The sequence below is a fragment of the Narcine bancroftii genome, chromosome 3, assembly GCF_036971445.1.
Source record: "Narcine bancroftii isolate sNarBan1 chromosome 3, sNarBan1.hap1, whole genome shotgun sequence".
NCBI lineage: Eukaryota > Metazoa > Chordata > Chondrichthyes > Torpediniformes > Narcinidae > Narcine > Narcine bancroftii.
The window spans coordinates 39,966,965-39,993,283 of NC_091471.1; the positions used below are offsets into that span (position 1 = coordinate 39,966,965).

General features: G+C 43.9%; 3 protein-coding genes across 9 annotated transcripts in view; 1 reads left to right on the plus strand and 2 right to left on the minus strand.

Annotated features, from left to right (window-relative positions):
• myo5b (myosin VB) overlaps positions 1 to 2,800 on the minus strand; it is a 264,470-nt gene extending 261,670 nt beyond the window's left edge. For both annotated transcript variants that reach the window (XM_069923885.1, XM_069923884.1), the window contains exon 1: positions 2,285 to 2,800. In XM_069923885.1, the coding sequence (XP_069779986.1) occupies positions 2,285 to 2,311 (27 nt within the window). In that variant the 5' untranslated portion in view covers positions 2,312 to 2,800. The remainder of the gene's footprint in view (positions 1 to 2,284) is intronic.
• Positions 653 to 25,076, plus strand: LOC138757108 (spidroin-2-like). 3 transcript variants are annotated; one of them, XM_069923894.1, is made up of 6 exons: positions 653 to 2,368; positions 2,924 to 2,997; positions 18,193 to 18,270; positions 19,774 to 20,009; positions 20,118 to 20,291; positions 24,782 to 25,076. In XM_069923894.1, exon 1 carries the CDS (start codon positions 896 to 898, stop codon positions 2,306 to 2,308), a length of 1,413 nt encoding a protein of 470 aa, XP_069779995.1. In that variant the 5' UTR covers positions 653 to 895; the 3' UTR covers positions 2,309 to 2,368; positions 2,924 to 2,997; positions 18,193 to 18,270; positions 19,774 to 20,009; positions 20,118 to 20,291; positions 24,782 to 25,076. The 3 variants fall into 3 exon arrangements, with proteins under 3 accessions (XP_069779995.1, XP_069779993.1, XP_069779994.1); XM_069923892.1 differs by lacking the exons at positions 18,193 to 18,270; positions 19,774 to 20,009; positions 20,118 to 20,291; positions 24,782 to 25,076 and adding an exon at positions 3,267 to 11,994; XM_069923893.1 differs by lacking the exons at positions 18,193 to 18,270; positions 19,774 to 20,009; positions 20,118 to 20,291; positions 24,782 to 25,076 and adding an exon at positions 3,407 to 11,994.
• cfap53 (cilia and flagella associated protein 53) overlaps positions 17,124 to 26,319 on the minus strand; it is a 58,808-nt gene continuing 49,612 nt past the window's right edge. For all 4 annotated transcript variants that reach the window (XM_069923889.1, XM_069923888.1, XM_069923890.1 and 1 more), the window contains 3 exons: positions 24,143 to 24,359; positions 19,507 to 19,609; positions 17,124 to 17,540 (listed from right to left, as the gene is read on the minus strand). In XM_069923889.1, coding sequence (XP_069779990.1) covers positions 17,306 to 17,540; positions 19,507 to 19,609; positions 24,143 to 24,359 — 555 coding nt within the window. In that variant the 3' untranslated portion in view covers positions 17,124 to 17,305. The remainder of the gene's footprint in view (positions 17,541 to 19,506; positions 19,610 to 24,142; positions 24,360 to 26,319) is intronic.

The following is a 26,319-nucleotide window of genomic DNA, read 5'->3' on the forward strand; positions in this document are numbered from 1 at the left end:
GCTCCCGACCGTGGTGATAGGGTTCCTCCATTGTTAGAGCCTATCGTTTCCTCTGCGGTTACGGGTAGTGGCCTCCACCTACCACAGAAAGCTCTGGAGATATATTCATCAAGAGATCGAAAGAAAGCAAGGATGGGGTGCTGAGGACATTGACTGGTTGAATGGCCCGTTCCTCCACCGAGTCTCCATGATCCTGTGAAATCCAGGGGGGACAAACAAGGTTTTACCGGCTCACTCCAAGTCATGACTGCAAATCTGGTCAAAAATCTCCCAAACATTTGGATTGAACGTACAGCAGGGGTGGGGGGGACTCTCTTTCAGAAAGGCTTAGATGTGAAAGTGGGACATTTCCTCGGTGAAGGTCACTCTGGTTCCAGCCCTTTCGCGTCTGTCTGCAGCAAATCGCCGGCCACAGGTGCCCCGGGCCGCTCAAGGCGAAAGCCGGCAAGGGTGAGCGAGCATGTATCGCTCGGCGGGCACTCAGCCTCGCAACTTGGTGCGAGCGTTTCCAAAGGATCCGCAAGCATTAGTTTCCCAACTGCTCCGACAGCGGATCCCCAACTTTCCAGGACGCTGAAAACTCAGCGTGGGTGACTTTCATGCCACTCGCCGCCTTGCCTCTCTGGGAGAAGTGGCAACGACGAAGAAATAAATAGCCATTCACGTGGAAAACGCGGCAATACCTATATCGATTAACGCTCGCGAACGACAAAGAAACCCGAGCAGGATCCCCCTCCACAATGTGCTGCAACATTATTACACACGAGTTGTGTCGAAAAAAAATTAATACATCGCCGCGACAATGAAAATTAATTGAAGCCCGGCTTCGGATTTGAACTCCGAAAACCCACACCCGTCCTGCGGAAGTAACGAGTCGGGCGACAAACTAACGCAGATGAGGGAGGGAGGGAAGGAAAGAGGGCGAGTGGGGTTTGAGGGTGGCCCGGGTGTCCAGGGCGCCAGGCAGCCCCTCTCTCTCCCGGGTCGGAACGGGGTGGGGGCGCCCCTGGAGGCAGCGGCTGTAGCCTCTCTCCCTCTCTCCCGGGTCGGAACGGGGTGGGGGCGCCACTGGAGGCAGCGGCTGCAGCCCCTCTCTCTCTCCCGGGTCGGAACGGGGTGGGGGCGCCCCGGAGACAGCGGCTGCAGCCCCTCTCTCTCTCCCGGGTCGGAACGGGGTGGGGGCGCCCCGGAGACAGCGGCTGCAGCCCCTCTCTCTCTCCCGGGTCGGAACGGGGTGGGGGCGCCCCGGAGGCAGCGGCTGCAGCCTCTCTCTCTCTCTCCCGGGTCGGAACGGGGTGGGGGCGCCCCGGAGACAGCGGCTGCAGCCTCTCTCTCTCTCCCGGGTCGGAACGGGGTGGGGGCGCCCCTGGAGGCAGCGGCTGCAGCCCCTCTCTCTCTCCCGGGTCGGAACGGGGTGGGGGCGCCCCGGAGGCAGCGGCTGCAGCCCCTCTCTCTCTCCCGGGTCGGAACGGGGTGGGGGCGCCCCTGGAGGCAGCGGCTGCAGCCCCTCTCTCTCTCCCGGGTCGGAACGGGGTGGGGGCGCCCCGGAGGCAGCGGCTGCAGCCTCTCTCTCTCTCCCGGGTCGGAACGGGGTGGGGGCGCCCCGGAGACAGCGGCTGCAGCCTCTCTCTCTCTCTCCCGGGTCGGAACGGGGTGGGGGCGCCCCGGAGGCAGCGGCTGCAGCCCCTCTCTCTCTCCCGGGTCGGAACGGGGTGGGGGCGCCCCGGAGACAGCGGCTGCAGTCCCTCTCTCTCTCCCGGGTCGGAACGGGGTGGGGGCGCCCCGGAGACAGCGGCTGCAGCCCCTCTCTCTCTCCCGGGTCGGAACGGGGTGGGGGCGCCCCGGAGGCAGCGGCTGCAGCCTCTCTCTCTCTCCCGGGTCGGAACGGGGTGGGGGCGCCCCGGAGACAGCGGCTGCAGCCTCTCTCTCTCTCTCCCGGGTCGGAACGGGGTGGGGGCGCCCCGGAGGCAGCGCCTGCAGCCCCTCTCTCTCTCCCGGGTCGGAACGGGGTGGGGGCGCCCCTGGAGGCAGCGGCTGCAGTCCCTCTCTCTCTCCCGGGTCGGAACGGGGTGGGGGCGCCCCTGGAGGCAGCGGCTGCAGCCTCTCTCTCTCTCCCGGGTCGGAACGGGGTGGGGGCGCCCCCGGAGGCAGCGGCTGCAGCCCCTCTCTCTCTCCCGGGTCGGAACGGGGTGGGGGCGCCCCTGGAGGCAGCGGCTGCAGTCCGCCCGCCCCCGGTCCCGGTCCCTGTAGGAGGCGCCGGCGGGATCCTGGACACCAACCTCACCTTGGTGTAAAGTTCCGAGACTGACATGTCGCTCGACTCCGGCCGTCGCCGCCGCCTTCGTCCTGCGTTGACGCTCCGTCCCAAGTAGGTCGGCTCCCGGCTGCGTTAATCGCTCCCTATTGTGGCCGCGGGGAACACGTCAACTCGCCGGTCGCCATTTTCACCGCCATCCCCTTTATCCCCGCGACCTTTACTCAGGTGCAAAGTTGGTGCCGGGCTCTCCGCCCAGTTTCAGCCGCTCGAACAGGTTCCCTTGGCTTCCTTTTTTTTTGAAGGGGGATCGCGCAAGGTTATTTTTAAAACAACAAATGTTGTTTCACCCGTCATGCGGGAATTGAAAAGAAATAAAAGGTGCTGGGGTGTCACCGAACCAGCCTTTCCCGGTTGGGGCTGTGAGACATCTGGTGACTTCCGCGTTCTGAGGCTCGCCGCCAAGGACGCTGCTGGCAGCCGCTGATCCACCTGCTCGCCTTTCCCCTGCCCTGTCCTCGGGCCGCCGCCGCCGCCCCGCCCCGGCCCGGCCTCCCAGGTGTCGACATCCCAGCCTGAGCCGGGGAGGTGGGGTGGTGGGGGGAGGGGAACAGGTGGAGCTTGGGAACAATTTTAAAAAAATCTTCCACCTACTTTTTTATTTTCCAGGTGCTGAAAATCTGATGATGCTAAAAAACACTTGGAAGGAACCTTAGATTCAAGTTTGTCACTTGATTATACAGGTACAACTGGACGAAATTAGGGTCATTCCAGACCTTGATGCAGGGGGGGAAGCCCATAAAATACACAGTGCATAAAGAGCAGGTTAAAAAAAAAAAATTCTCTCAAGATTCAATGGCTTGGCTTCGCAAACGAAGATTTAGGGAAGGGACACGTTGGTGGCTGACGAGGCCAACGTGGGAAAGACGGGCTCAGCTGCAGCGGCTGCATTTCTGTTCTGGGTTGGGTGATGCTGTGTCATGTTCTTCCTCCATCCCCTTTTGTCCTCAAGGCATGTCCCGCGTGCGTTCTCGAAGGAGGAGACAGGCTGGCGAATGGTGTGTCGCCAGGCCGTGCGATTGGAAGCGAGAGTAGACCAATGGGACAGGCACCAAGGGATTTCTTCAGAGAGTCCTTGTCCCTCTTTTTCAGAGCTCCTCTTGTCACGGTGGCCAGTGGAGAGATTGCCATGCAGCACCATCTTGGACAGGTGGTGATCCTCCATCCTGGAGACGTGCCCTGCCCAGTGTAGCTGCGCCTTCAACAGCATGGTCTCAAAGATGGTAACCTTCACCTGTTCGAGGACTTAAATGTTGGTGACAGGGAGTCCAGTGGATGCTGAGGATGGTGCAGAGGCAGTGCCGGCGCTCAAGGAGTCATAGGTGATGTCGGTGGGTGACCCACAACTCGGAGCAGTACAGGAGGGTGCCCAGTACAACGGCTCCCAGAACACACTGATCTTTGTGCCTTTCTTCAGATGCTTGTTGTTCCAGACTTTTTTTTTGGTAGTTTTTGTACAGAATTCGCTGTTTGCCTTTGCCAGTCTATTGTCAACCTCTTTATTGATCATGGCATCTGACAAGATGGTGCACACCAGGTAGCTGAACTGGTGGACTGTCTTCAGCTCGGTCTCCCCAATGGTAATGCGGGGAGGGTGGTAATCTTCCTGAGGTGCGGACTGATGGATGGAGGACGGAGAACTTTTGACTTCTTCAAGCTAACTTACAGTCCGAAGAGCTCAGCAGCCTTCACAAAACAGGATGTTATACGATGCAAGGTATAGGCAACAAGGACAGCATCGTCGGCAAAAAGTAGCTCTTGAATGAGTTGCTCCAATTACTTGGTGTGAGACTGTAGTTATAACCATATAACTGTTTACAGCACAGAAACAGGCCATATCGGCCCTTCGAGTCCACACCAGTTCACTTGAACAACTCCACTGGTTCCCCCCCCCACCTCCAATGCTCTGCCTATAACCCTCCAACTCCCTCATATCCATGTACACATCCAACTTTCTCTTAAATGACAGAAAGGACCCTGCCGCAAGGTTGGAAAGGCATTGTAATAAAATTACATAACATTGCAAGAAAACAGTGTACATTACATGAAATTTCTTTTGCCTGCTGTAAGGCAGACATATTCACTATCGGCAGAAATTGCCTGAAGTGCCTGTTGCAGTCAGAGAAAGAAGAAAAAGAGAGTTCCTCCCCAGAATCATCGAGTGTCAGTAGGATCCACCTCCAGTGCTCCTACAGCCCTGCAATCACACAGAGTCCAGTTCAAACCATCAACAACCTGAGCTTCAGATTCAAACCTCCACTACCCTTAGGAACCCTTCAGTGCCTTTGGCACTGTTACAGCCCTAGAGATCCCCAACAACCAGCAGCAATAGAAATTCAGCAAGACAAATGGAAACGTAAATAAAAGTCATTTTTAATTTTTTTTAAACATAAAACAGAATCAAATTTTAACGAGCTTAACCCCCTTCTAATTCTAAGCACACATTTATGTAATGTGTATAATTTCAGAAAAGTTATTTGATTCCCAGTCCAATCTCACTTTTCACTCCTCCAAGTTCACTGGTTGCAGCCAATTCTTATACTGTGCACAGAATTTAACATTTATGAATTTTCACCAAGCTCCAATGCTTCAATGATTACGATTCAGTAAGGTTCTTGTCGGTTTCAGAGAGAGATTCCTTGCTCACAAACTGATTTACTTCCATCAGTCACTTCAGTGTCTGGAGACTTAACTCTTCTTCTGCAGGTCACCACAGAGTTACTTTTGTTTCCCTTATTTCAGGTGAAACACTCTAGCCATCCATTTGCTCTTGTATGGATCACAAGTGTTTTCAACAGGGTGAACTCAGAACTCACAACCCATTTTCAAAATAGGATTTCAAGAAGCCGCCAGCTTGCCATGACTGCAGAAACCATTTTTCTCTCTCTCTCTCTCTCTCTCCTCTCTCTCTCTTTGAGAGAAAGCATGTTTGGTCTCCTCTCCCTCTCCCTCTCCCTCTCTCTCTCTCTCTCTCCTTGCAAAACCACATGACCTTAAAAGAACAAACTGCATCCAGACAGATTGCAGCACTGGACCCAAACTTCTGAGTCAGTTTATCTGTTGCTTTCAAAACAATAATCCATTTACACCTGCTTTTGAAATTCTTTAGCAAAGCAGTCTCCTTGTTTTATTGTTTTTGCAAAGGCTCTCGGTGCTTGCATGACTCACTTTCAGCAAAGCTCTTGCATTTTAAATGAGATCTGTTTTGTGAAGTTTGTTTGTGACCTACACTACTCCTACAATCTATATCTCCTTCAAAAAAATGTCTCTATACAATTTAAAATATGGTATAATCTGTCATAGGTACCTCCTTACATCCCGGTTTCAATACCTGGTACCCCTTCAGCCAGTTTCAAGCCAGTCTCCAGCAGACCACAGCCCGGAACAAGTCTACTGATAGCCATCTCCAGCAGCCCCAAGCCTCCATGGGTTCCTCGCCTTGAGTCGCCAGCAGCCCGCCATATGCGTGGATCTTTCAGTCGCATGATGATCTGATGGTTTGGAGCATCCATAGCACACAATAATGCAGCCAGACCAGACACTCTCAATGGTGTTCCTGTAGAAGATGGTCAAGATGGAGGCTGGTAGCCTCGCCCTCCTCAATCTCCTTATGAATTGTAGATGCTGTTGCCTGACTTGCTGAATGTTCCCAGCAAGGAGTTCTGCACTTGTGTGAAGGACAGGAGGGTGACCAGAATAAGGGTAGCACTGCTTGGTCCTAAAGAGGAAATGAGGTGGAGGAGGTAGGGGAGGTCCAGAATGAACACCTTGCTTTAAAATTCACCAGGGAGAGAGAGAGAGAGAGAGATTGGTGAATGTGACTCCAGCATAGAACAGGCTAATGTGCTGGAGGGTGACTAGAATAAGGGTAGCACTGCTTGGTGCTAAAGAAGAAATGAGGTGGAGGAGGTAGGGGAGGTCCAGAATGAACACCTTGCTTTAAAATTCACCAGGGAGAGAGAGAGAGAGAGAGATTGGTGAATGTGACTCCAGCATAGAACAGGCTAATGTGCTGGAGGGTGACTAGAATAAGGGTAGCACTGCTTGGTGCTAAAGAAGAAATGTGGTGGAGGAGGTAGGGGAGGTCCAGAATGAACACCTTGCTTTAAAATTCACCAGGGAGAGAGAGAGAGAGAGAGATTGGTGAATGTGACTCCAGCATAGAACAGGCTAATGTGCTGGAGGGTGACTAGAATAAGGGTAGCACTGCTTGGTGCTAAAGAAGAAATGTGGTGGAGGAGGTAGGGGAGGTCCAGAATGAACACCTTGCTTTAAAATTCACCAGGGAGAGAGAGAGAGAGAGAGATTGGTGAATGTGACTCCAGCATAGAACAGGCTAATGTGCTGGAGGGTGACTAGAATAAGGGTAGCACTGCTTGGTGCTAAAGAAGAAATGTGGTGGAGGAGGTAGGGGAGGTCCAGAATGAACACCTTGCTTTAAAATTCACCAGGGAGAGAGAGAGAGATTGGTGAATGTGACTCCAGCATAGAACAGGCTAATGTGCTGGAGGGTGACCAGAATAAGGGTAGCACCGCTTGGTGCTAAAGAGGAAATGAGGTGGAGGAGGTAGGGGAGGTCCAAAATGAACACCTTGGTTTAACATTCACCCGGGAGAGAGAGAGATTGGTGAATGTGACTCCAGCATAGAACAGGTTAATGTGCTGGAGGGTGACCAGAGTAAGAAAGAGGTAGTGACCTTCTGGGAGCCAGACAGGATATACCCTGGTTACTATGGGAAGTGAGGGAAGAGATTGCTGGCACATTGAAGATTATCTTTGCATCCTCCCTACCATGAGAGTAGGAAAGACGGATGGCAAATGTAGTTCCCTTGTTGAAGAAAGATCACAGGGAGAATCCTGGGAAATATAGACCAGTGATTCTGATGTCAGTTTTGGGCAAACTATTGGGACAGGATTTACAAGCATTTGAAGAGGCATAGTGTAGTTAGGGATAGTTAGCATGGTTTTCAAGTTGTGCCTCACAAGGCAAATTCAGATTTTTGAGGAGGTGAGAAAATAAATTGATGATGGTGGGTGTGGTGCATATGGATTTTAGTAACGTATCCGTCAAGGTTCCCCCCATCATAGGATCTTCCAGAACGTCATGAGACATGGGATTCATGTAAACTTGGCTTCATGGATTCGGAATTTGTTTGTCCATTGAAGGCAGAGGGTGAGAGGAGGAGTGTATTCTGCCTGGAAGTTGGTGATAAATGGTGTTTCTGCAGAGATCCTTTCTGGGGCACATTGATCCTTGTGATTTGTTTTTAATAAATGATCTGAATGAAGAAATGGATGGGGATGCCACTAAGTTTGCAGATGACACGAAGGTTGGAAGTGTTGGGAATAGTCTAGATATTGTCATGTTACAGTGGGATATAGACAGGACGTAGAGTTGGACAGGGAAGTGGCAGATAGAGTTCAATCCAGAAAGCTGTGGTGATACACTTTGATAAAACCTGAAGGAGAAGCCCTTAGTTAATGACAGGGTTCTTGGCAGTGTGGAGTGTCCAAGCCTATGCCTATGATTTGGTAGCTATCACGGAAACATGGCTACAAGGTGACCCGAAATGGGAATTAAACTTTCAAGGGTATCAGGAGGTGCAAAGAGATAGACAGGATGGTAAGGGAGGTGGAGTTGCACTCTTAATCAAAGATGAGCTCCAGGCAATAGTGAGGGATGATATAAGATCTAAAGAGCATAAAGTTGAGTCCATTTGGGTAGAGATAAAGAATAACAAAGGGAAAAAATTATTGGTGGGTGTTATCTATCGCCCACTAAATAACAATAGTTTAGTGGCACAGGAAATAAATAGAGTGAGGCATGTAATAATGATACGGCAGTAGTCATGGGGGACTTCCACATAGATTGGGAAAATCAAGTTGGTCATGGGAGTCTGGAAGAGGACTTCATAGAATGCATCTGTGATAGCTTTCTTGAGCAGCATGTTAAGGAACTCATAAGAGAAAATGTTCTCCTGGATTTAGTCTTGTGCAATGAGATAGGTAGAGTAAATGATGTAATAGTCAGAGACCATCTGGGAAATAGCGATCATAGTATGATTGAATTTCTCATTCAGATGGAAGGGGAAATAGTTAGATCTAAAACTAATATATTATGGTTAAACAGGGGTGACTGCCATAGGATGAGGGAGAAATTGGGCAGAGTGGACTGGGAGCACAGGCTAATTGATGAAACAGTTGAGGAACAGTGGAAGATTTTCAAAGAAATATTTTGTAATGCTCAACAAAAATATATTCTGGTCAGGAAAAAGGGCAGCAAGGGAGGGAAAAATCAACCGTGGTTAACAAAGGAAATAAAGGAGAGTATAAAATTGAAGGCGCAGGTGTACAAAGCTACAAAGAGCAGTGGAAAACTGGAAGATTGGGATAACTTTAAGAGACAACAAGGGGTTACAAAGTGGGTAATAAGAAATGGGAAAAAGGATTATGAAAGTAAATTGGCACAAAATATAAAAACAGAAAGCAAAAAAATTTATAAATATATAAAACGGAAGAGGGTGGCCAGAGTTAACATCCTTGGAGGATGAGAAAGGAAAACTGGTAGCAAAAAATGAGGAAATGGCTGAGGCAGTGAACAAATATTTTGTGTCAGTCTTCATGGTGGAAGACATGTCCAGCATGCCCAAGTGCGGAGTTAAGGATGCGAATGTTGGGGAAGACCTTGATAAAATAGTTGTAACAAAGGAAGTAGTGATGGAGAAACTAATGGGACTAAAGCCAGACAAATCACCTGGTCCTGATGATATGCATCCAAGGGTTCTGAAGGAAATGGCAGAAGTTATAGTTGATGCATTGGTGGTCATATATCAAAATTCCTTGGATTCTGGGCAGGTCTCGGCAGACTGGAAGACAGAAAATGTCACGCCACTTTTTAAAAAGGGATGTAGGCAGAAGACTGGAAATTATCGGCCAATTAGCTTGACGTCTGTAGTTGGAAAAATGCTTGAAGCTGTTATTAAGGATGAAATAGCGAAACTTTTGGAACATAAGGGTTCAATCAGGCAGACGCAGCATGGTTTTAGAAAGGGAAGATCTTGTTTGACAAACTTGTTAGGATTCTTTGAGGATATAATGGGTGCGGTGGATAGAGGGGAACAGGTTGATGTTGTATATTTGGATTTCCAGAAAGCATTTGATAAGGTGTCGCACAAGAGACTTATCAGTAAGTTACAGGAAAGTGGAGTCCGGGGAAGTCTATTGGCATGGATCGAAAATTGGTTGTCTGACAGGAGGCAGAGAGTCGGGATAAGTGGGAGTTTTTCAGGTTGGCAGAGAGTGGTAAGTGGGGTGCCGCAGGGGTCAGTGCGAGGCCCACAACTGTTCATCATTTACATTGATGACTTGGAGGAGGGGACAAGTTTGCGGATGATACCAAATTGAGTGGAAGAGCAAATTATAATGAGGATGTGGAGAGTCTGCAGAGGGATATAGTTAAGCTGGATGAGTGAGCAAAGGTCTGGCAGATGGAGTACAATTTTAGTAAGTGTGAGGTTATCCACTTTGGCAAGAAAAATAAAAGAGCTGAATATTATTTAAAGGGTGGAAAACTACAGCATGCTGTTGTGCAGAGGGACTTGGGAGTGCTTGTACATGAATTGCAAAAAGTTAGGTTGTAGGTGCAGCAGGTTATTAAGAAGGCAAATGGACTGTTGGCCTTCATCGCTAGAGGAATTGAATTCAGGAGTAGGGAGGTAATGTTGCAACTGTATAAGGTACTGGTGAGACCGCACCTGGAGTACTGTATCCAGTTCTGGTCTCCATATTTGAGGAAGGATATCCTGGCTTTGGAGACGGTCCAGAGGAGGTTTACTAGGTTGATCCTGGGATGAAGGGGTTGACTTATGATGAAAGATTAAATCGTCTAGGATTGTATTCACTTGAGTTTAGAAGAATGAGAGGAGATCTTATAGAAACATATAGAATTATGAAGGGTATGGATAGGATAGATGTAGGAAGGTTTTTTGAGCTGGCCGGGGAAACTAAAATGAGAGGACACAGTTTTAAAATTCGGGGGAGTTGATTTAGGACAGAGATGAGGAAAAATAGTTTTTCCCAGAGAGTAATGAATGTTTGGAATTCTCTAACCAGGGAAGTGGTTGAGGCTGCTTCATTACACATATTTAAAATTCGGTTAGATAAATTTTTACATGATAGAGGAATTAGGGGATATGGGAGAAGGCAGGTAGGTGGAGTTAGGTCATAAATTAGATCAGCCATGATCGTATTGAATGGCGGAGCAGGCTCGATGGACCATTTTTGGCCTACTCCTGTTCCTACTTCCTATGTTCCATAGACCCCTCAAGATACTTTGAAAGTTGATCGTGTGGTTAAGAAAAGGGGTAAGGTGTGATGGCCTTCATTAGTCAGAGGTATTGCTTAATAGCCATGAGGTAATGTTGTGGCTCTATATATCTCAGATTAGACCACACTTGAAGTATTGTATCCAATTCTGGTTGTATCAATATACCAGTGGAATAAAGGGGACAACAGACGTATGAGGGAGGCACACTAGCAGGGAGGACAGCAGAGCAGCAATAGTTGGAGTTTCTGCAAGAAATGAGGACAGGAATATTACAAAAATAAATATTTGAATGGAAATTGACTCAACTGTGGCTGGCAAGAGAAGCCAAAGTAAAAGCAAAAGAAAGGAGGACATACAAGAATTATTTCGAAGGTAGAGGACTTGGAAGTTCTTAAAGCTTACAGAAGGTAACTAAGAAAAGCATTGGGAAGAAGATGAACTTTGAAGAAGCTAGCAAATAATATCAAAAAGGATGCTAAAAGCTTTTATAAGTATATTAAGAAAACAAAGATGTGAGAGTATAGATATAAGACCAATAGAAACGATGCTGAAAAATTGTAATGTGAAACAAGGAAGTGACAGAGTAACTGAATGAGTATTTTGCATCAGTCTTCACTGTGGAAGACTTTAGCAGTATACCTGACTTTCAAGGCTGTCAGGGAAGGGAGGTGAATGCAGTCATGATCACCAGAGAGAAAGTGCTTGGGAAGCTGAAAGGTCTATGGTGGATAAGTCTCCAAACCAGATGGATTGCACTCTTGGGTTCTGAAAGTAATAGCTAGAGAGATTTTGTGGAGGCATTAGTAATAATCTTCTAAGAATCAATAAATTCTGCCATGGTTCCAGAGGTCTGCAAAATAGCAAAGGTCACACCGCTATTTAAAAATGGAGGGAAGCAACTGAAAGAAAAGTTAGCCTAACATCTGTGGTTGGGAAGTGGTTGGAGTCAATTGCCAAATGAGGTTACGGAGTACCTGGAGGTACATGACAGGAAAGCCAAAGTCAGTATGGTTTTCCTGAGGGAAAATTTTACCCGACAAACATTTTTGAGAAAACCACAAAGGACATGTAGTGGATGATGTGTATTTGGATTTTCAAAAGGCCTTTGACAAGGTCCTGCATTTGAAGCTGCTTAACATGATGAGACCCCATGGAATTACAGGAAAGATACTAGCTTGAGTAGAGCATTGGCTGATTGGCAGGAAAAAGAGAAGGGGAATCCTATTCTGGTTGGCTGCTGATCACCAGTAGTGTTCTACAGTGAACACCAGTGTTCTCGCCACTTTTTTTCCGATCTATGTTAATGACTTGCACGTCGGAATAAATAGCTTTTTGGCCAAGTTTGCAGATGATGCAAAGACAGATGGGGTGGGGGGGGGGGGCAGATAGTGATGAGGAAATGGACAGGCTGCAGAGAGACTTGGGAAGAATGGACAAAGAAGTGGCAAGGAAATACAGTTGAAAGATTTATGATCATACACTTTGGTAGAAGGAATAAAAGAGCCGATTATTATTCGGATGGGGGTGAAAATTCATAATTCTGAGTCACTAAGGGACTTGGGAGTCTTCCTGCAGGATACCCTAAAGGTCAACCTCCAGGTGAAGAAGTTGAATGCAATGTTGCCATTTATATGTAGAGAAATAGAATATAAGAGCAGGGATATGATATAAGGCACTGGTGAGGCCTTACTTGGAGTACAGGGTACAGTTTCGGGCTCCTTATTTAAGAAAGGCTGTGCTGGCATAGGAGAGAGTTCAGAGAAGATTCAAAAGAATTAATCCCTGGAATGAAGGGATTAGCATATGAAGAACATTTGATGGCTCTTGGACTGTACTCCTTGAAGTTCAGAAGAATGAGGGGGCATTTTGAATGTTGAAAGGCCTGGAAAGAGTAGATATGGTAAAGTTGTCTTCTATGTGAGAGGAATCAAGGACAAAAATGCACAACTTAAGGATTAAAGAGCACCCATATAAAACAGAGATTCTAAAGAATTTCTTTAGCCAAAGAGTGGCAAACCTCTGGAATTTGCTGCCATGGGCAGCTGAGGAATCCAGGTTGCTGGGTGGATTTAAGGCATTGATTGGTAGGTATCTGAATTGCCAGGGTATCAAAGGTTATGAGGAGAAGACTGAGTAAAATTTGAGTGGGAGAATGGATCAGGTCCTGAAGGAATGACGAAGCAGACTCGACGGGCTGAATGGCTAGCTTCTGCTGCTAATTTTATGGTCTTAGAGCACAGATTCTTACTGAAACCAAAGAAAAACAATCAAATTAATTAACAGTGCTCAGGCCACTTCTGGCTCCAGATTAATTTTGCAAAGAGGCCTGCTGGTCTTCGGTTAAAATTGCAAATCCTGGTCTTCACTTCAGGAAAAGGTCTGTGGTGAATCCTGGTAGGTGTCCTTATTTGATCAATGAACCATGTTATAATTATCACTTGCAGGAGCAGAAAGTCATGCTAGTCATTAAATGGCAGAGCTATAATTGGCCTATAGTGGCCTGATTTACACTTTGCATTTTGACAGAGGAATCAGAGTTAGTAAAATTTTCAATTAATTTTCATATTCAAATGTAATTTCATCGACATTTGCCTCTTGCCGTTTTATTGCAAAACACAGGCAAGAATTGACAGCTTTAAGACATCTTTCAATTTCAATCAACCAAAACTGATCATCCGTCATTTTAAATGCTGACTATGCTTTTAGGAACATTCATGTATTAAACTCACTGCTCATCATCCAACACACAAAGATGTCGAGGCCTCACTTGGAATATGGGGACAGTTTTGGGCTCCTTATTTAAGTAAGGATGTGCTGGCATTGGAGAGGGTTCAGAGAAGATTCACAAGAATGATTCCTAGAATGATGGGATTAGCATGAGGATCATTTGACAGCTCATTTTATCTCTGGAATAAAGTTGTCACTGTTACCAGTACTGCAGTGTGAATATAGTTTCAATAAATGAGATCTTGAGCCATCTTAGGATACAAGTCTCCATTCAGTAATGTTAAAATCTAAATTGAAGGCAGTTGCATTGGTTGAGATTCACTCAATGCAAAGATTTAGCCTGAATTTACTTTTTTTTAAGATTTTCAACTCTCCTTTGCTATATTTGTGTGTGGTTATTGGTGTGTGTTAAGACTGGTGACTCTTGAGACTCAATCATGTGAAAATAACAAATTTAGGATTTGTATCAAAATGTCTGTACATTAAATGGATTTCTTGATAGATGATCTGAGAGGAAACCACTGAATTTATTAAATGAAGTGGCTAAACTTGAAGAGGAGAAATATTTTGTTGTAGTAATCTTTGTGCATTGTTGCAATGCATCATTTAGATTTTCACACACTGAAACTACAAAGCACTCGATGCAGATATTAAACCTGGCATCCTGTGGAAATGAATTGTTGATTCCTTCATTGTGTTAAGCTTCTTAAATGTTCCAGCAACACATATCCAAGTGGGCTGTGAATTGTCATTTACAATTTTCATGACAGAGACCTTGAGTGAGCCCGAAATGAATCACATGTTAACAATTATGTAGCCTTTATCCAGGATTCTTTGTATTCTTTATCATCACTTTTCCAAAATGTTGAGTGGCATTGATAAGTCATCGATCCAGATGGTCATGGGTTTAAGGCATACATTCTCAAGGTGGGGTGTGGGAATACTTTGGTGGGGCGTGGGGCTTAAGAACATTTTAGTTGGGTGTAGGAATATTTTGGAAAATAATTAAAAACTTGGTTTGAAAAAATAAACTCATTATGTTGATGTGAAAGATGTGACTTGGCAACACTGTCAGTTCAACACAATTGTGGTAACTTCCAAGTAAAATCGCTTTGTTCTTTTTATTTTCATAATGTGTTTTTGCTCTTCCGATGTTTCTTGGTTGTTTCTCCATTGTTTCTCTTATTTTAACTGTTGTTATCCTTGGTTAACATTAAAATGATATTTTTTTAATGACCAGTCTTTTTATCATCCATTCCAAATTATCTCATTGGTGACAAGGATTCCAAATTACCTCAACAATCATGTCTCCATCCAGACCCCTTTACTTTTTCAGTTCAGTAGTGAGTGAGACATGTATGTATCTTTATGTACTAGCATATTGATGGGGGGAGGGGGTGCACAGGTCCATCCCAGGCACCAGCCTGAGGAGAACACCAAAATCAGGGGAATAAAATAGGGACCCCAGAAAGTAAAGCACAAGGCTAGCGCAGTTTTGATGCACTCTGCAAGGAAAAAAATGTCAGAAACCGTGCTAGTATTTTTTTCATGTATTTTTTAAGGGTCAGTATTCTTCCTTTGATTCGATCATTACTTTAATTGGATTTTTTTATTCTAAGGCATAATAAAATATTGATTGATCTGTTTCACCAAGCTTGTGCTGTTGTATTAATCTGTTTCAGGGAACTCGCGGTGTTGTATATTCAAAATGAGCAGACCAAGCACGCAAAAGGTTCATCACTATTCAGTGGAGATTTTGAAGTTTGGGTTTATACCTGCTGTACATGATGAACGTGCACCTTTTTGCCTATTATGCCAACAAACTTTGACAAATGAATCAATGAAAGCTGGCTATCTTGAAGGTCATTTGAGGGTAAAACATCCTAACCTTGTCAATTCAAAATTGGAATACTTTAAATCACTGAAAGAAAAGTTTGAAAATAGATCAAAAATCACTTCATTATTCGCTACACATACAGCCCTGAATCGTACCCTTGAAGCTAGCTATGAAATTTCTCTGCTGATGGCAAAACATGGGAAGAATCATATGATTGGGGAGGAAATGATTAAACCCACAATATCATTGTTTCTCAAAACAGTTCTGCAAAAGGATGACAAAGATGTCCGAGCAATGCCATTGATTAATAGTACTGTCTGCAACAGAATAGATGACATATAACCATATAATTGCAGCATAGAAACAGCCCAACTTGGCCTTTCCAGTCCATGCCGAACACTTTCTCCCAACTAAAACCACTGACCTAGACTCAACCTGTAACCTTCCATTCCTTTCCTGCCTATATACATATCCAACCTCTCCTTGAATGCTAATACCGAGCCTGCCTCTGCCACTTCGTCTGGAAGCTCATTACACATACCCACCACTGTCTGAGTAATGAAGTTCCCCCTTATGTTTCCTCTAAACTTCTGCCTCCCAACTCATGTCCTCTCATTTGTATCTCCACGTCAACTCCATCTATACCCCTAATAATTTTAAGTACCTTGATCAAATCCCCTCTCAACCTTCTACGCTCCAAAGTATAAAGACCTAACTTATTTAACCTTTCCCTATAACTTAGGCCCTGTAACCCCAGCAACATGCTAGTAAATCTCTCTCCAATTTGTTGATATCTTTCCTATACTTTGGTGAGCAAAACTGTACACAATACTCCAAATGTGGCCTCACCAATTCCTTGTACAATTTTAACACAACATCCCAACTCTTATACTTAATGCTCTAATTTATAAAGACCAACGCACCATAAGCTTTCTCACCACCCTATCCACATGTGACTTCAGCTCACTGCATGTGTTTTTATTAGGTCTTGCCATCATCAGTTTTGTTCTCCGTACTGCTTTTTCTACTATTGTGAGAAATAGAGTGATCATACTGAACCATTTCGGACAGCATCAAGAATCAATCTCTTAGCTATCGATCTGAAGACAAAAATAATTAAGGCTGAGTAAAAAAAAAAATCATGTTTTCATTGCTAAAAGTTCTCCAGGAATTGGGTTGTTACAAGAATCTGGTAATTTCATTTACTGACAACAGCTTTTTTGATTGATTTAATTAATTGAATTTGAATCATCCAGCTTCTGTAGGTTATTTTAAACCTCAGTTTCCAAATCATTTATCCAGACTTCTTGATTAAAACATAATCATGGTGCTACTGTCTCCTGTGATTAGAGCAAGTTCCAAACCACAAGAGGAATTTGGAGAGAGCTGGGAGATGAGCTTTTCAAATACTTTGAAGAAAGAAAAAAAGTGTTCAAGTAGCAGTGAGAAGAATGGGTGAAAATGGTTTGGTAAGAAACTAATTAGATCAGCTGGCCCCAAAAAGAAAATTGATGTAACTGAATACAGCATCTAGTAAGTAAATAAGGGTAGGAACAAAGAAAAAAATCTTTCAACAGGTAGGAAGTTAATCAAGTGAGAATGGCAATGGTGTGATCTGAAGAGGAAGGAAGAGTGAAGGGTATTGTTGAATGGGATTGAGAGCCAGGTAGGACAAAATGTGCTCTCGTTGTTGATGCAAGAAAAAAAAACCAGTGAGTTTGACCAATACCTATACAGTGAGAAGAAATAATGGATTAAAGAATACATAGAACACAGAATCATTACAGCACAGTACAGGTCCCCTCCACCCTCAAAGTTGTACTCACCAATGTAAACCTATTCCACAACTATCTAATTTTTTCCTACGGCACACCCATAATCTCCATTTTTTTTGTATCCACAAGAGTCATATTAACATCTTTCTGGCTCAACATTTTAATTACCTAAAATTATAATATGAGTGGAGTTATGCAAGAACATACAACAACACATTCTGGGCTGTCTTAAATAAATACACAATTTTTTGAAATGTTCTACTGAGTATTAAATACAACTCAAATATTCCTATAAATCAAACAAATCTATGTTGCTGTAATCATTCTTAACACCCTTCACTGGCGATGGTGCAATTTTTCCTCCTCCAGGGATGGATTTTCTCAGTTCCTACATAAGGTTTAGAAAGGGCTTCCTCAATTTTCTTCTGGTAAGCTTCCACTCGCAGTTTTGCCGCTTCAACTTCTCGCTGTTTTTCTACTTTCTCTCTCTCACGTTGTTTCTTTTGGGAATTGATCTGACTCAGGAGGTCCTGCTGTAACACTTTCCGTATTTTCTTCTCTCTGTGGTTAAAACAATAATATTCATAGGACATTTGTTTATTTTTAATTATTTTGTAGGCTTTCAACAGTGTACACTCAATTGCTCTTTGGATGTTAGAAAAAGCTGGAGATATCAGAGTCCAGCTAACCAAGGAAAGAAATGTGATATTCTGGTTATTGTCTTAGCAGTAAAGCTGGTTTTTCTTTTTTTATGGTAGTCCCTTGTGAGAGGAGAATATTTATTTAGGCTTTATGATAAAAGGATAAAAATAGAATGAGAGATACAAAAGTTTTGTTGTAATTTTACTGGTACAGTACACAATACTTTATCGGAACCCTTGGGGGGACAGTGTGTTCCAAATTTCAGATTTTTCTGGATTTCGGAAAGCCAGATTTAAGCCCACCCAAATTGTGCTGCCGTATCCACCCCCACTCACCCGCCTGCCTCGCGCTGCCAGTCTCTCCCCCTCGCCCACCCAACTCGCGCTGCCGTCTCTCTCCCCACTTGCCGGATTTTGGAGCTTTCCGGATTTTAGCTGTCCAGATAAAGGAATTTATTATACCTCTGAGTGCTGTCTTTACATTTGTGAGTCAACAGTTTGCTTCAATGGTAAGAGAAATAGATTGTGAAAAAGAACTGATTCAGTAATGTTTTCTTCACTCTGTTTGATAGGGCTGCCTGAAGAACTTTTACGAGGTAACCTCAATTCTCAGGAAATTTGTGAAAATCACCAGAACTGTGGAGCAAATGGTGAGTTACCAGAGGCTGAAAGATCCGCCTGCAGAGCTGGTATCTGGGCAATTTGGGAATCTGAAATGTCTCAAAAGTTCCAGTACCAATTCAGAAGCTAAGGCACTGAGTTTGGAAATTAGAAACTCGCTCATATTCTTTTAGGTGAGTTTTTAAAAGGAATAGGAAAGCTGATGCAATTCCTACAAAATTACATGACAGCAGTTACCTGGTTCAATTTAGTTATGACTTCAGCAGAACTCTTTGTCAACCAGATTTTACCTTTCTAATAATCATTTAGCACCATCTGTTGACCATGTAGGTACACTGCATCCAGCTCTCTTTCAATATTTAAGATGAACTCAACCACTACTGCAATCTTCTTCAGTTAGTGGACTGTTTATCCACAGTCACACCTCACACCTGTGCACACCTTCTCTTTCACCACAACCTGTTAATAATGTATGCCACAGGACAGATGCTGGAGTAATAAAATTCACAAGACTCCCAATGACTTTATCTTTCCCCTCGTGTCTGCAATTCACTTCCAATGCAAAATCCAAAATAATCATCTCTACAACTTTTCACAAATCTATAACAACATACAGGCCCTTTGGCCCACAATGTTATGCTGACCTATATAAAACTGTTCTATATTCAATCGAACACTTCACTCTCTTGTAACTCGTATCCCTCTATTTTTCTTACATCCATATGCCTATCTAAAAACCTTTTAAAAGTCCCCATTGTATCAACTTTCTCTACCAGCTCAGCAATGCATTCCAGGCACCCACTACGGAGTTTTAAAAAACCATCTCAGACATTTCCCCCAAAATTTCTTCCACACATCGGAAATGAATGTCCTCTGGTAATGGCCATTACTGGCCTGGGTAAAAGGTGCTGTCTCTCCAGCCTATCTATTCCTCTAATAATCTTGTAGGCCTTACTAAGGTAGAGGTACATCATTTCCTGAAAGTGACAACACAAGTAGATGAGGGAAGAAGATGAATGGCACACTTGCCTTCATCATATGGGGAACTGAGTATGAGAGTTGGGACACAAGACAGCAGATTCTGGCAGAACCAGTTGGTCAGGCAACATCTATGGAAGGGCTGGTCAGCATTTTGGACTGAGCCTTTGATCAGATTGAAACTTAAAAAGGGTGATAGGCTTCAGCCAAACTTGTTCACGCTGAACAAAGCAGTATCATTTTCCTGAATTTGGTTTATATCCCTCGAAACCCAGGTACAGAATCACCTGGCCAGTTTCTCGTCTTCTTCTTCTTTCTGTTCTTCAACAAATTTATCCAGTTTCGCTCGTTCAGCTGCCAAGTGTTGTGAAGTTTTTGTCTTTTTCTCCACTGAAACAGAAATCAAATATTTATTGTGAACCTCTTTCCCTACCTTGAAACACTATCCAGTAGATTTTTAATTTAGAGATACAGCACCCTAACAGGCTCCTCTAGCTTGAGCTATGCTGCCCAAGTACACTATTTAACCTCCAAACTCGGTCCATTTTTTTCAGGTGGAAGAAAACTGAACCCAGAGGGCACTGTCATAGTGTTGTGGTAACCATCCCACCTTTGTTCTGAATGGGGCTGGCAACATGACATCCACCAGGCCTGAGATGATCTGTGGATATTGCAGGCAGAGAATACTGAGAAATCAGAATGTGATAAGGGGAGGTTAAGCATTCAAGATTGGCACAACCGGAAAATGAGAAAACGATTAAAACAAGAACACAAGAAAATAGGAGCAGGGGTAAGTCACCTCGCCCCTCAATCCTTCCCTGCCAATCAATAGGATTCTAATTCTAATGGCTATCATGTATCCAGTTTTATTTGTGCTTTAACTGCTCTTCTGTTCCAGTTCCCCATTGGCTTCGGTTCCCTGATCTTTCAAAAAAAGCATCTTCTTCTGCCTTTGCATGACCCAACTTCCATCTGCCAACTTCCAATTACAAATATTCACCATCTTCTGCAAATTGAAATATCCATGCAGATCTGTTCGAAATGATTGCACACTGAAGGAATGGAAATCAAGGTGGGTGAGGCATTCTTCCAAATTCATTTAGTTGCTACTTACCAGTTAAGTGCTATTCAAGTAACCTGAGATCATGACCAATTAAAATTTGATTAAGGCATAGAAAATGGCCAATAGGTCATTCATATCTTTGCTACATGCCTAAACTAACAAACCAGATCTTTACTTAGGTACATGTTAATTCTGGCCATAGCCAGTCTTTCAAAGTTTTTCATCACAGTAGATATTAGTGATACTTGGTGGTAGTCATTGAGGCAGCCCACACTACTCTTCTTGATGCCATTTTGAAGCTGGTGGGAACTTCTGGCTGCCACAATGAGAGGGTGAAAATGTCCATGAACACTCTGGCTAGTTGGTTGGAGCAGATTTTCAGTACCATGTCAGGTACACCATCAGGGCCTGACACCTTGTGAGGCTTCACCCTCTTGAATGATGTTCTGATGTGCCCTCAGAGACAGATATCAGAGGGTCCTCAGCCTTTTCAGGGATTCTAATAGGCATTGTTTGGTTCTTCTTCTCAAAGTGGGCATAGAAGGTGTTCATCTCATTGGGTAGTGAAGCATTGCAGCTATCTATAGTTTTTGCCTTCATTTTGTAGGCTGTAATGACCTGCACTCCCTGCCACAGTTGGCATGCATCTGTCTCCAGCTTCCTCTGGAATTGCAACTTTGCTTTGGCAATGGCCTTCCGCAGGTCATATTTGGGCATCATGTAAAGATCTCGATCCCTGGCCTTAAATGCCTGCTCTCAGCAGATTGAGGATTCTCTGATTCATCCAGGTCTTATGGTCGGGGAACACCTGGTATTTGTATGGGGGCATACACTCAACCACACTGGTCTTGATGAAGTTGGTGACATCTGTTGCATATTCATTCAAATCTAAGGACGAGTTCTTGAATATATTCCAGTCCACCGATTCAAAGCAGTCCTGCAGATGCTCCTCCACCTCCCTCAACCACACCTTCACCACTGGTGCTGTGATCTTCAGTCTCTGCATGTACACCGGGAGTAGAAGTACAGCCAGGTGATCAGACTTGCCAAAGTGTGGTTGTGGTATGGGTCGGTATGCATTTTTTCATGGTAGTGTAACAGTGGTCAACTGTGTTGGTTCCCCGGTCTCACATGTAACGTGTTAGTGGTAGTTTGTCAGAGACTTCTTCAGATTGGCCTGATTGAAGTCTCCCACAATGATTGGGAAGGCATCCAGATGTGTTGTCTCATGGCTGTTGTTATGGGCCCAGAGGACCCCAAAACCCAGTATCAATAGAAATTCACCAAGACAAATGGTTACTTAAACAAAAGTTGCTTTTAATTATCTTTAAAAATGAAAACAGGATCAAACTTTAACTTATTACTATTAACTTAACGCCCTTCTAATTCTAATCGCACGTGTATGTACTGTATGTGTCAGTTCAGAAAAGTTCTCTGATTCACAGTCCAATCTCATTTCTCACTCCTCCAAGTTCACTGGTTGCAGGCAATTCTTATATTGTGCACATTTATGAATTTCACTAGGCTTTGGTGCTTAAAAAGTAAATGGTTACCGCACAGGAAGGTTCTTGTTGGTTTTCAGAGAGAGATTTGTTGCTCGTTGGACACAAACTGATTCCTTTCCGATGTGCCACGCCAGTGTCTTGCTGAAGAAACTTGCCCCATCAGGGTTTTCCAGATGATAACCTCTTTCTTTCAGGCCACCTTTTCTGTTTCCCTCATTTCAAGTGAAACATTATACAACCAGCCATCTCCTCTTGTATGGACCACAAGGGCTTTGACCAAGCTGAACTAAGAGCTCACAACCCATCTTCAAAATGGGGTTTTTCCACAAGCTTGCCAGCTTGTCCTGTTCCAGTCCCAGCTGCTGCTGCTGAACTGTAAAACTGGAGAACTGAATTCTCTCTCACTCACTCAGAGAAAACCACATGCCCCCTTTAGAAAAGCCAAATGCAGCCCCCCTTAGAAAAGCCAAATGCACTCAGACAGACTGCAGCTCTGGTCCCAATCTTCAGAGTTCATTCATCTGTTGCTTTCCAAAGCAATAATTCATTACTCCACAGCATGTCCAATTAACAACTACTTTTGAAGTCCTTATAGGCATCCTTTAAAGTTTTTACAAAGGCACTCGGAGCCTGGACTGTCTGGCTTGAGCAGAGCTCTGGCATTTTAAATGAGATCTGTTTTGAAGTGTTTGTATGTGACCTACACTAAAAAAAACCTGCCACCATTTATCTCCTCTAAAATATCTATCTACAACCATAATCTGTCACAATGTTGATCACGATGCTCAATCCCTCCAGTGTCAACCTGACATTAGTCTGGGGTGGAATATACACTGCAACTAAGATGATGGCAGTGAACTCCTTTAGCAGGTAGAATAGGCGACATTTGATCGCCAGATGTTCCAAGTCGGGGGAGCAGGACGACTGGGACATGACTCTTATGTCTACGCACCACAATAAAATGATGATAACACAAACACCGCCTCCTCTGGATTTTCCAGATGCCGATGTTCGATCAGTGCAATGGAGGATGTAGCCCTTGGGCTGCAGTGCCATGTCCGGAATGTCTGCATTTAGCCATGCTTCTGTAAAGTATATCATGCAACACTCCCTGATATCTCTCTAATGTCTGGCTTGGAGTTCATCAAATTTGTTCTCCAAGGACTGTACGTTGGCCAGGAGGGTGGTAGGGAGTGGAAACCTCAGGTCCTGGCATCTCAGCTTGATCTGTAGCTCTCCCTCTGCGTCCACGTGATGGGGCCATTTTTACCTGGCTCGTGGATCTGCTGCTGGAGCTGTTGTTGTACCAGCTTGAGCTGCTTAAAACTCCCATGGAATTGTTGTCCTTGTGTGAGCTGTTTGAAGGGCCCTCGGCCTGATGGAGATTGCTGATTCTACTGATTCCAAGCGATCTTAGGACCTCCATGCTGTCGGGCAAGTTTGATTCTGTTTCTTGTTCTTTGTTTGATTTTTAGGAGTTCTGAATGGGAATATTTGATTATTTCTGTCAGAGCTGCTCGCAAAGAGTCGCTGCTGCAAGGTGCTATTTTGAATATTCAGTCTTTGCAAGCCACACTCGAAATGGCAAAAACAATTGCCAAACTGTGGTCTCCTGTAGATTGTCAGCTTGCCTGGTGGCTGTGTTATAAACACATTTTTTTTTAAATTCACTGAAATCCTTCCCATAATTTCAGCAGGCACCAGGGCCGGCAAAGTTCTCACAGCACGACTAAACTTCCCTGACTGCAGAAATATTGGGAATACTATATTAAATGGCTATGCATAAGATAATGCAATACATAATTGATTGTTCAAAGGATTCTCCTTGTATTTGGTCAGGTCCTATTTAGATCTTTATACCTTCCTTGAATACACCGAAAAGTTAGTCTTTTCAAAAGTGGGGAGTGATAATATTGCAGAGCCAGTGCCAGTGATGGGGCATACAAATAGACCACTGAGTTCATAGGTTTTATCACCAGAAAAAGTGTGATAGCTACTTGACCTGAAAAATATCAAGACTTTTTATTATAACTCACTTAAGAAGGTAGTCCAATAGGACTGCCAAACTTTCAAACCCTTTTCAGTAAATCACAAAACTCAATTCAGTATTCTGTAAATCTGACACCAGAGATAAAAAATGATATGCTATATCAATCTTTGCTGGTCTAAACTACATATTTCTCTTGTGTTGTCAAAGCTTAATTTATCATGGGTGGAATGAGGGTTAACCCTCTGAATGTAGACTGTTGTATGTTTTTCCAAGTTCAAGACGATCTTGACTATTTTCCTGGTACCAAATATGTAATTTTTATAATATAATATAAAATATAAAAATAGGTGGGGAAAGTTTCTTACAATTCTCTTGAACCTGAAGCTTGCGTGTTTCCATTACTTCCTTCTTGAGGCGATCTTGAGCCTCTTTCTTTATGCGCACCTGTTCAAGGCTTTTGGTCTGTGTTTTCTCCATGTCTGCCTCAATCAGCTGGTTTACTTCTTCTTCCTGAAGCTTTGCATCATTTGCCTTCTGGGCTAAGTAATTTCGATACAGCTGTTGTTCTCTCCTTATATCCATCTAAGTAAAATTAAATAATTATAGATTGGTTTAGAATTAACATGCTATTGAGCTAGCTTTCTCACTTCTAGCCCCTTAAGTCTGCTCTGCCATTAAAGAACATTGGCTCTACATCTTTGTACACCCTTCTTGAATTATGCACATGTCCCTTGATTTCCATAATATCTGAAAACCTATCAAACAAAGGTCCATTGTTACTTAATATAGATTACATATGGGTAGGAAACATACCAACTCCTCAATTTTTCCATCTACCGCAACACCACCTTTTGACCTGAATCATTTATTTTGATGCTTTCCACAAAAGCTGCCTGACTTACTGTGCATCTCTAGCAATTTCTGTTCTCGTTCAGATTTCTACCATCTGCAGTATTTGGTTTTTGTTTACTTTAAACCTTAATTATTGACCTGCTCCATTTCAGCCCTCTAACTCTGTTAAATGAGTGCTTACTGGGAGGACTGCAGAATTCTAGTAATTGGATAACCTGGATTTGAAATATATGGAACTGTAGCAGATCACTACCGATACACACACCCTACGAGCGTGGCAACCGTGCGGACCCTGCGGGGGCCAACGATCTTTGTCCCAGGTGACCATCTGCACAGCAGGAAATAATGAGCAACAGCAGGAATGCCGACAAATCAGAGGCCAGCGCTGCTGTTATAGCATTCGTTTCATCAGTAGTGGGGAGAGAATTATAAGCAGAGCTGCCAATACAATAAACCGATCTTTGACTTCAACTTCTTGGATGCTTGTCATTCTTTCCACACTTCACGGTAGTGCTCACACTACAGAACAAAGAAACTTGATAATGTACTCAGTTAAGTTATTTATAATTTTCTCCTTTCAATATATTTAAATGCAATTATTCCTCATTTCCAATGCTGCTTTATATGAAAGCACCAGGCTTTGGTGCTGGAAAGGTAAATGGTTACCGCTCAGAAAGATTCTCGTCAGTTTTCAGAGAGAGATTTGTTATTCCATGGAAACCCACAACTGATTCCTTTTAATCAGCCACTTCAGTGTCTTGCTGAAGAAACATGCCCCATCAAGGTTTTCAGGTCACTACAGAGTTTCTTTTTGTTTTTCTTATTTCAATTGAAACATTAGGCAGCCAGTCCTCTCCTCTTGTATGGACCACAAGGGCTTTGACCAGGCTGAATTAAGCACTCACAACCCATCTTCCAAATGGGGTTTTTCCACAAGTCAGCTCTCTCTCTCTCTCTCTCTCTCTCTCTCTCTCTCTCTCTCTAAAAAGCCTGTTTGACTATCTGCTTGTAAAACCTCATGACCCTTAGAACAGCAACTTCCACTCAGACAGACTGCAGCTCTGAACCTATTCCTCCTATTCTTTCATCTGTTGCTTTTCAAAACAACAATCCATTATTGAAGTCTCTTGGGCACTCCCCAAAGTTTATGCAAAGGCACTCAGGAGCCGCCCTCTCTGGCCTGAGCAGAGCTCCAGTATTTTAAATAAGATCTGTTTTGGTATGTAACCTACACTAAAAAAAAAATGCCCCAATTTATCTCCCAAAAACACATCTATGTACAATGCAAACACAAAATAACCTGTCATACATTACAGTAAAGGCCAGCAATGCATTTGTCTTGGTGGTTATTTTCTTTGCCCCTCTGTGATATTTTAATTTCCAGTCCTTATTATTCATATAATTTTGGGTCACTGGAAAAACAAGCATTTTATTTTTCTTCCCTATCTGCCATTGACCTGAGTAAATGGTTGGCACATATCTGTTAAGAGTCAAGCTCATTGGTAGATACACTAAGTCACAAAAGTCAGATCAGGTTTCCTTCTTTCAAAAATATTCCAGTTATCTTTATATATTATATAAACAGAAAGTTTAACACTATCAAAATACCACTTTGCATCTCATTTTTTCCTTCTTTTCTTTCCTGATGGTAATTTTACATATTTCTCTTTTTCTATTTACACAATCTTCC

Excerpts from the sequence above, each read along its gene's own strand:
- LOC138757108 (XM_069923894.1), top strand. The coding sequence starts at position 896 with ATGAGGGAGGGAGGGAAGGAAAGAGGGCGAGTGGGGTTTGAGGGTGGC.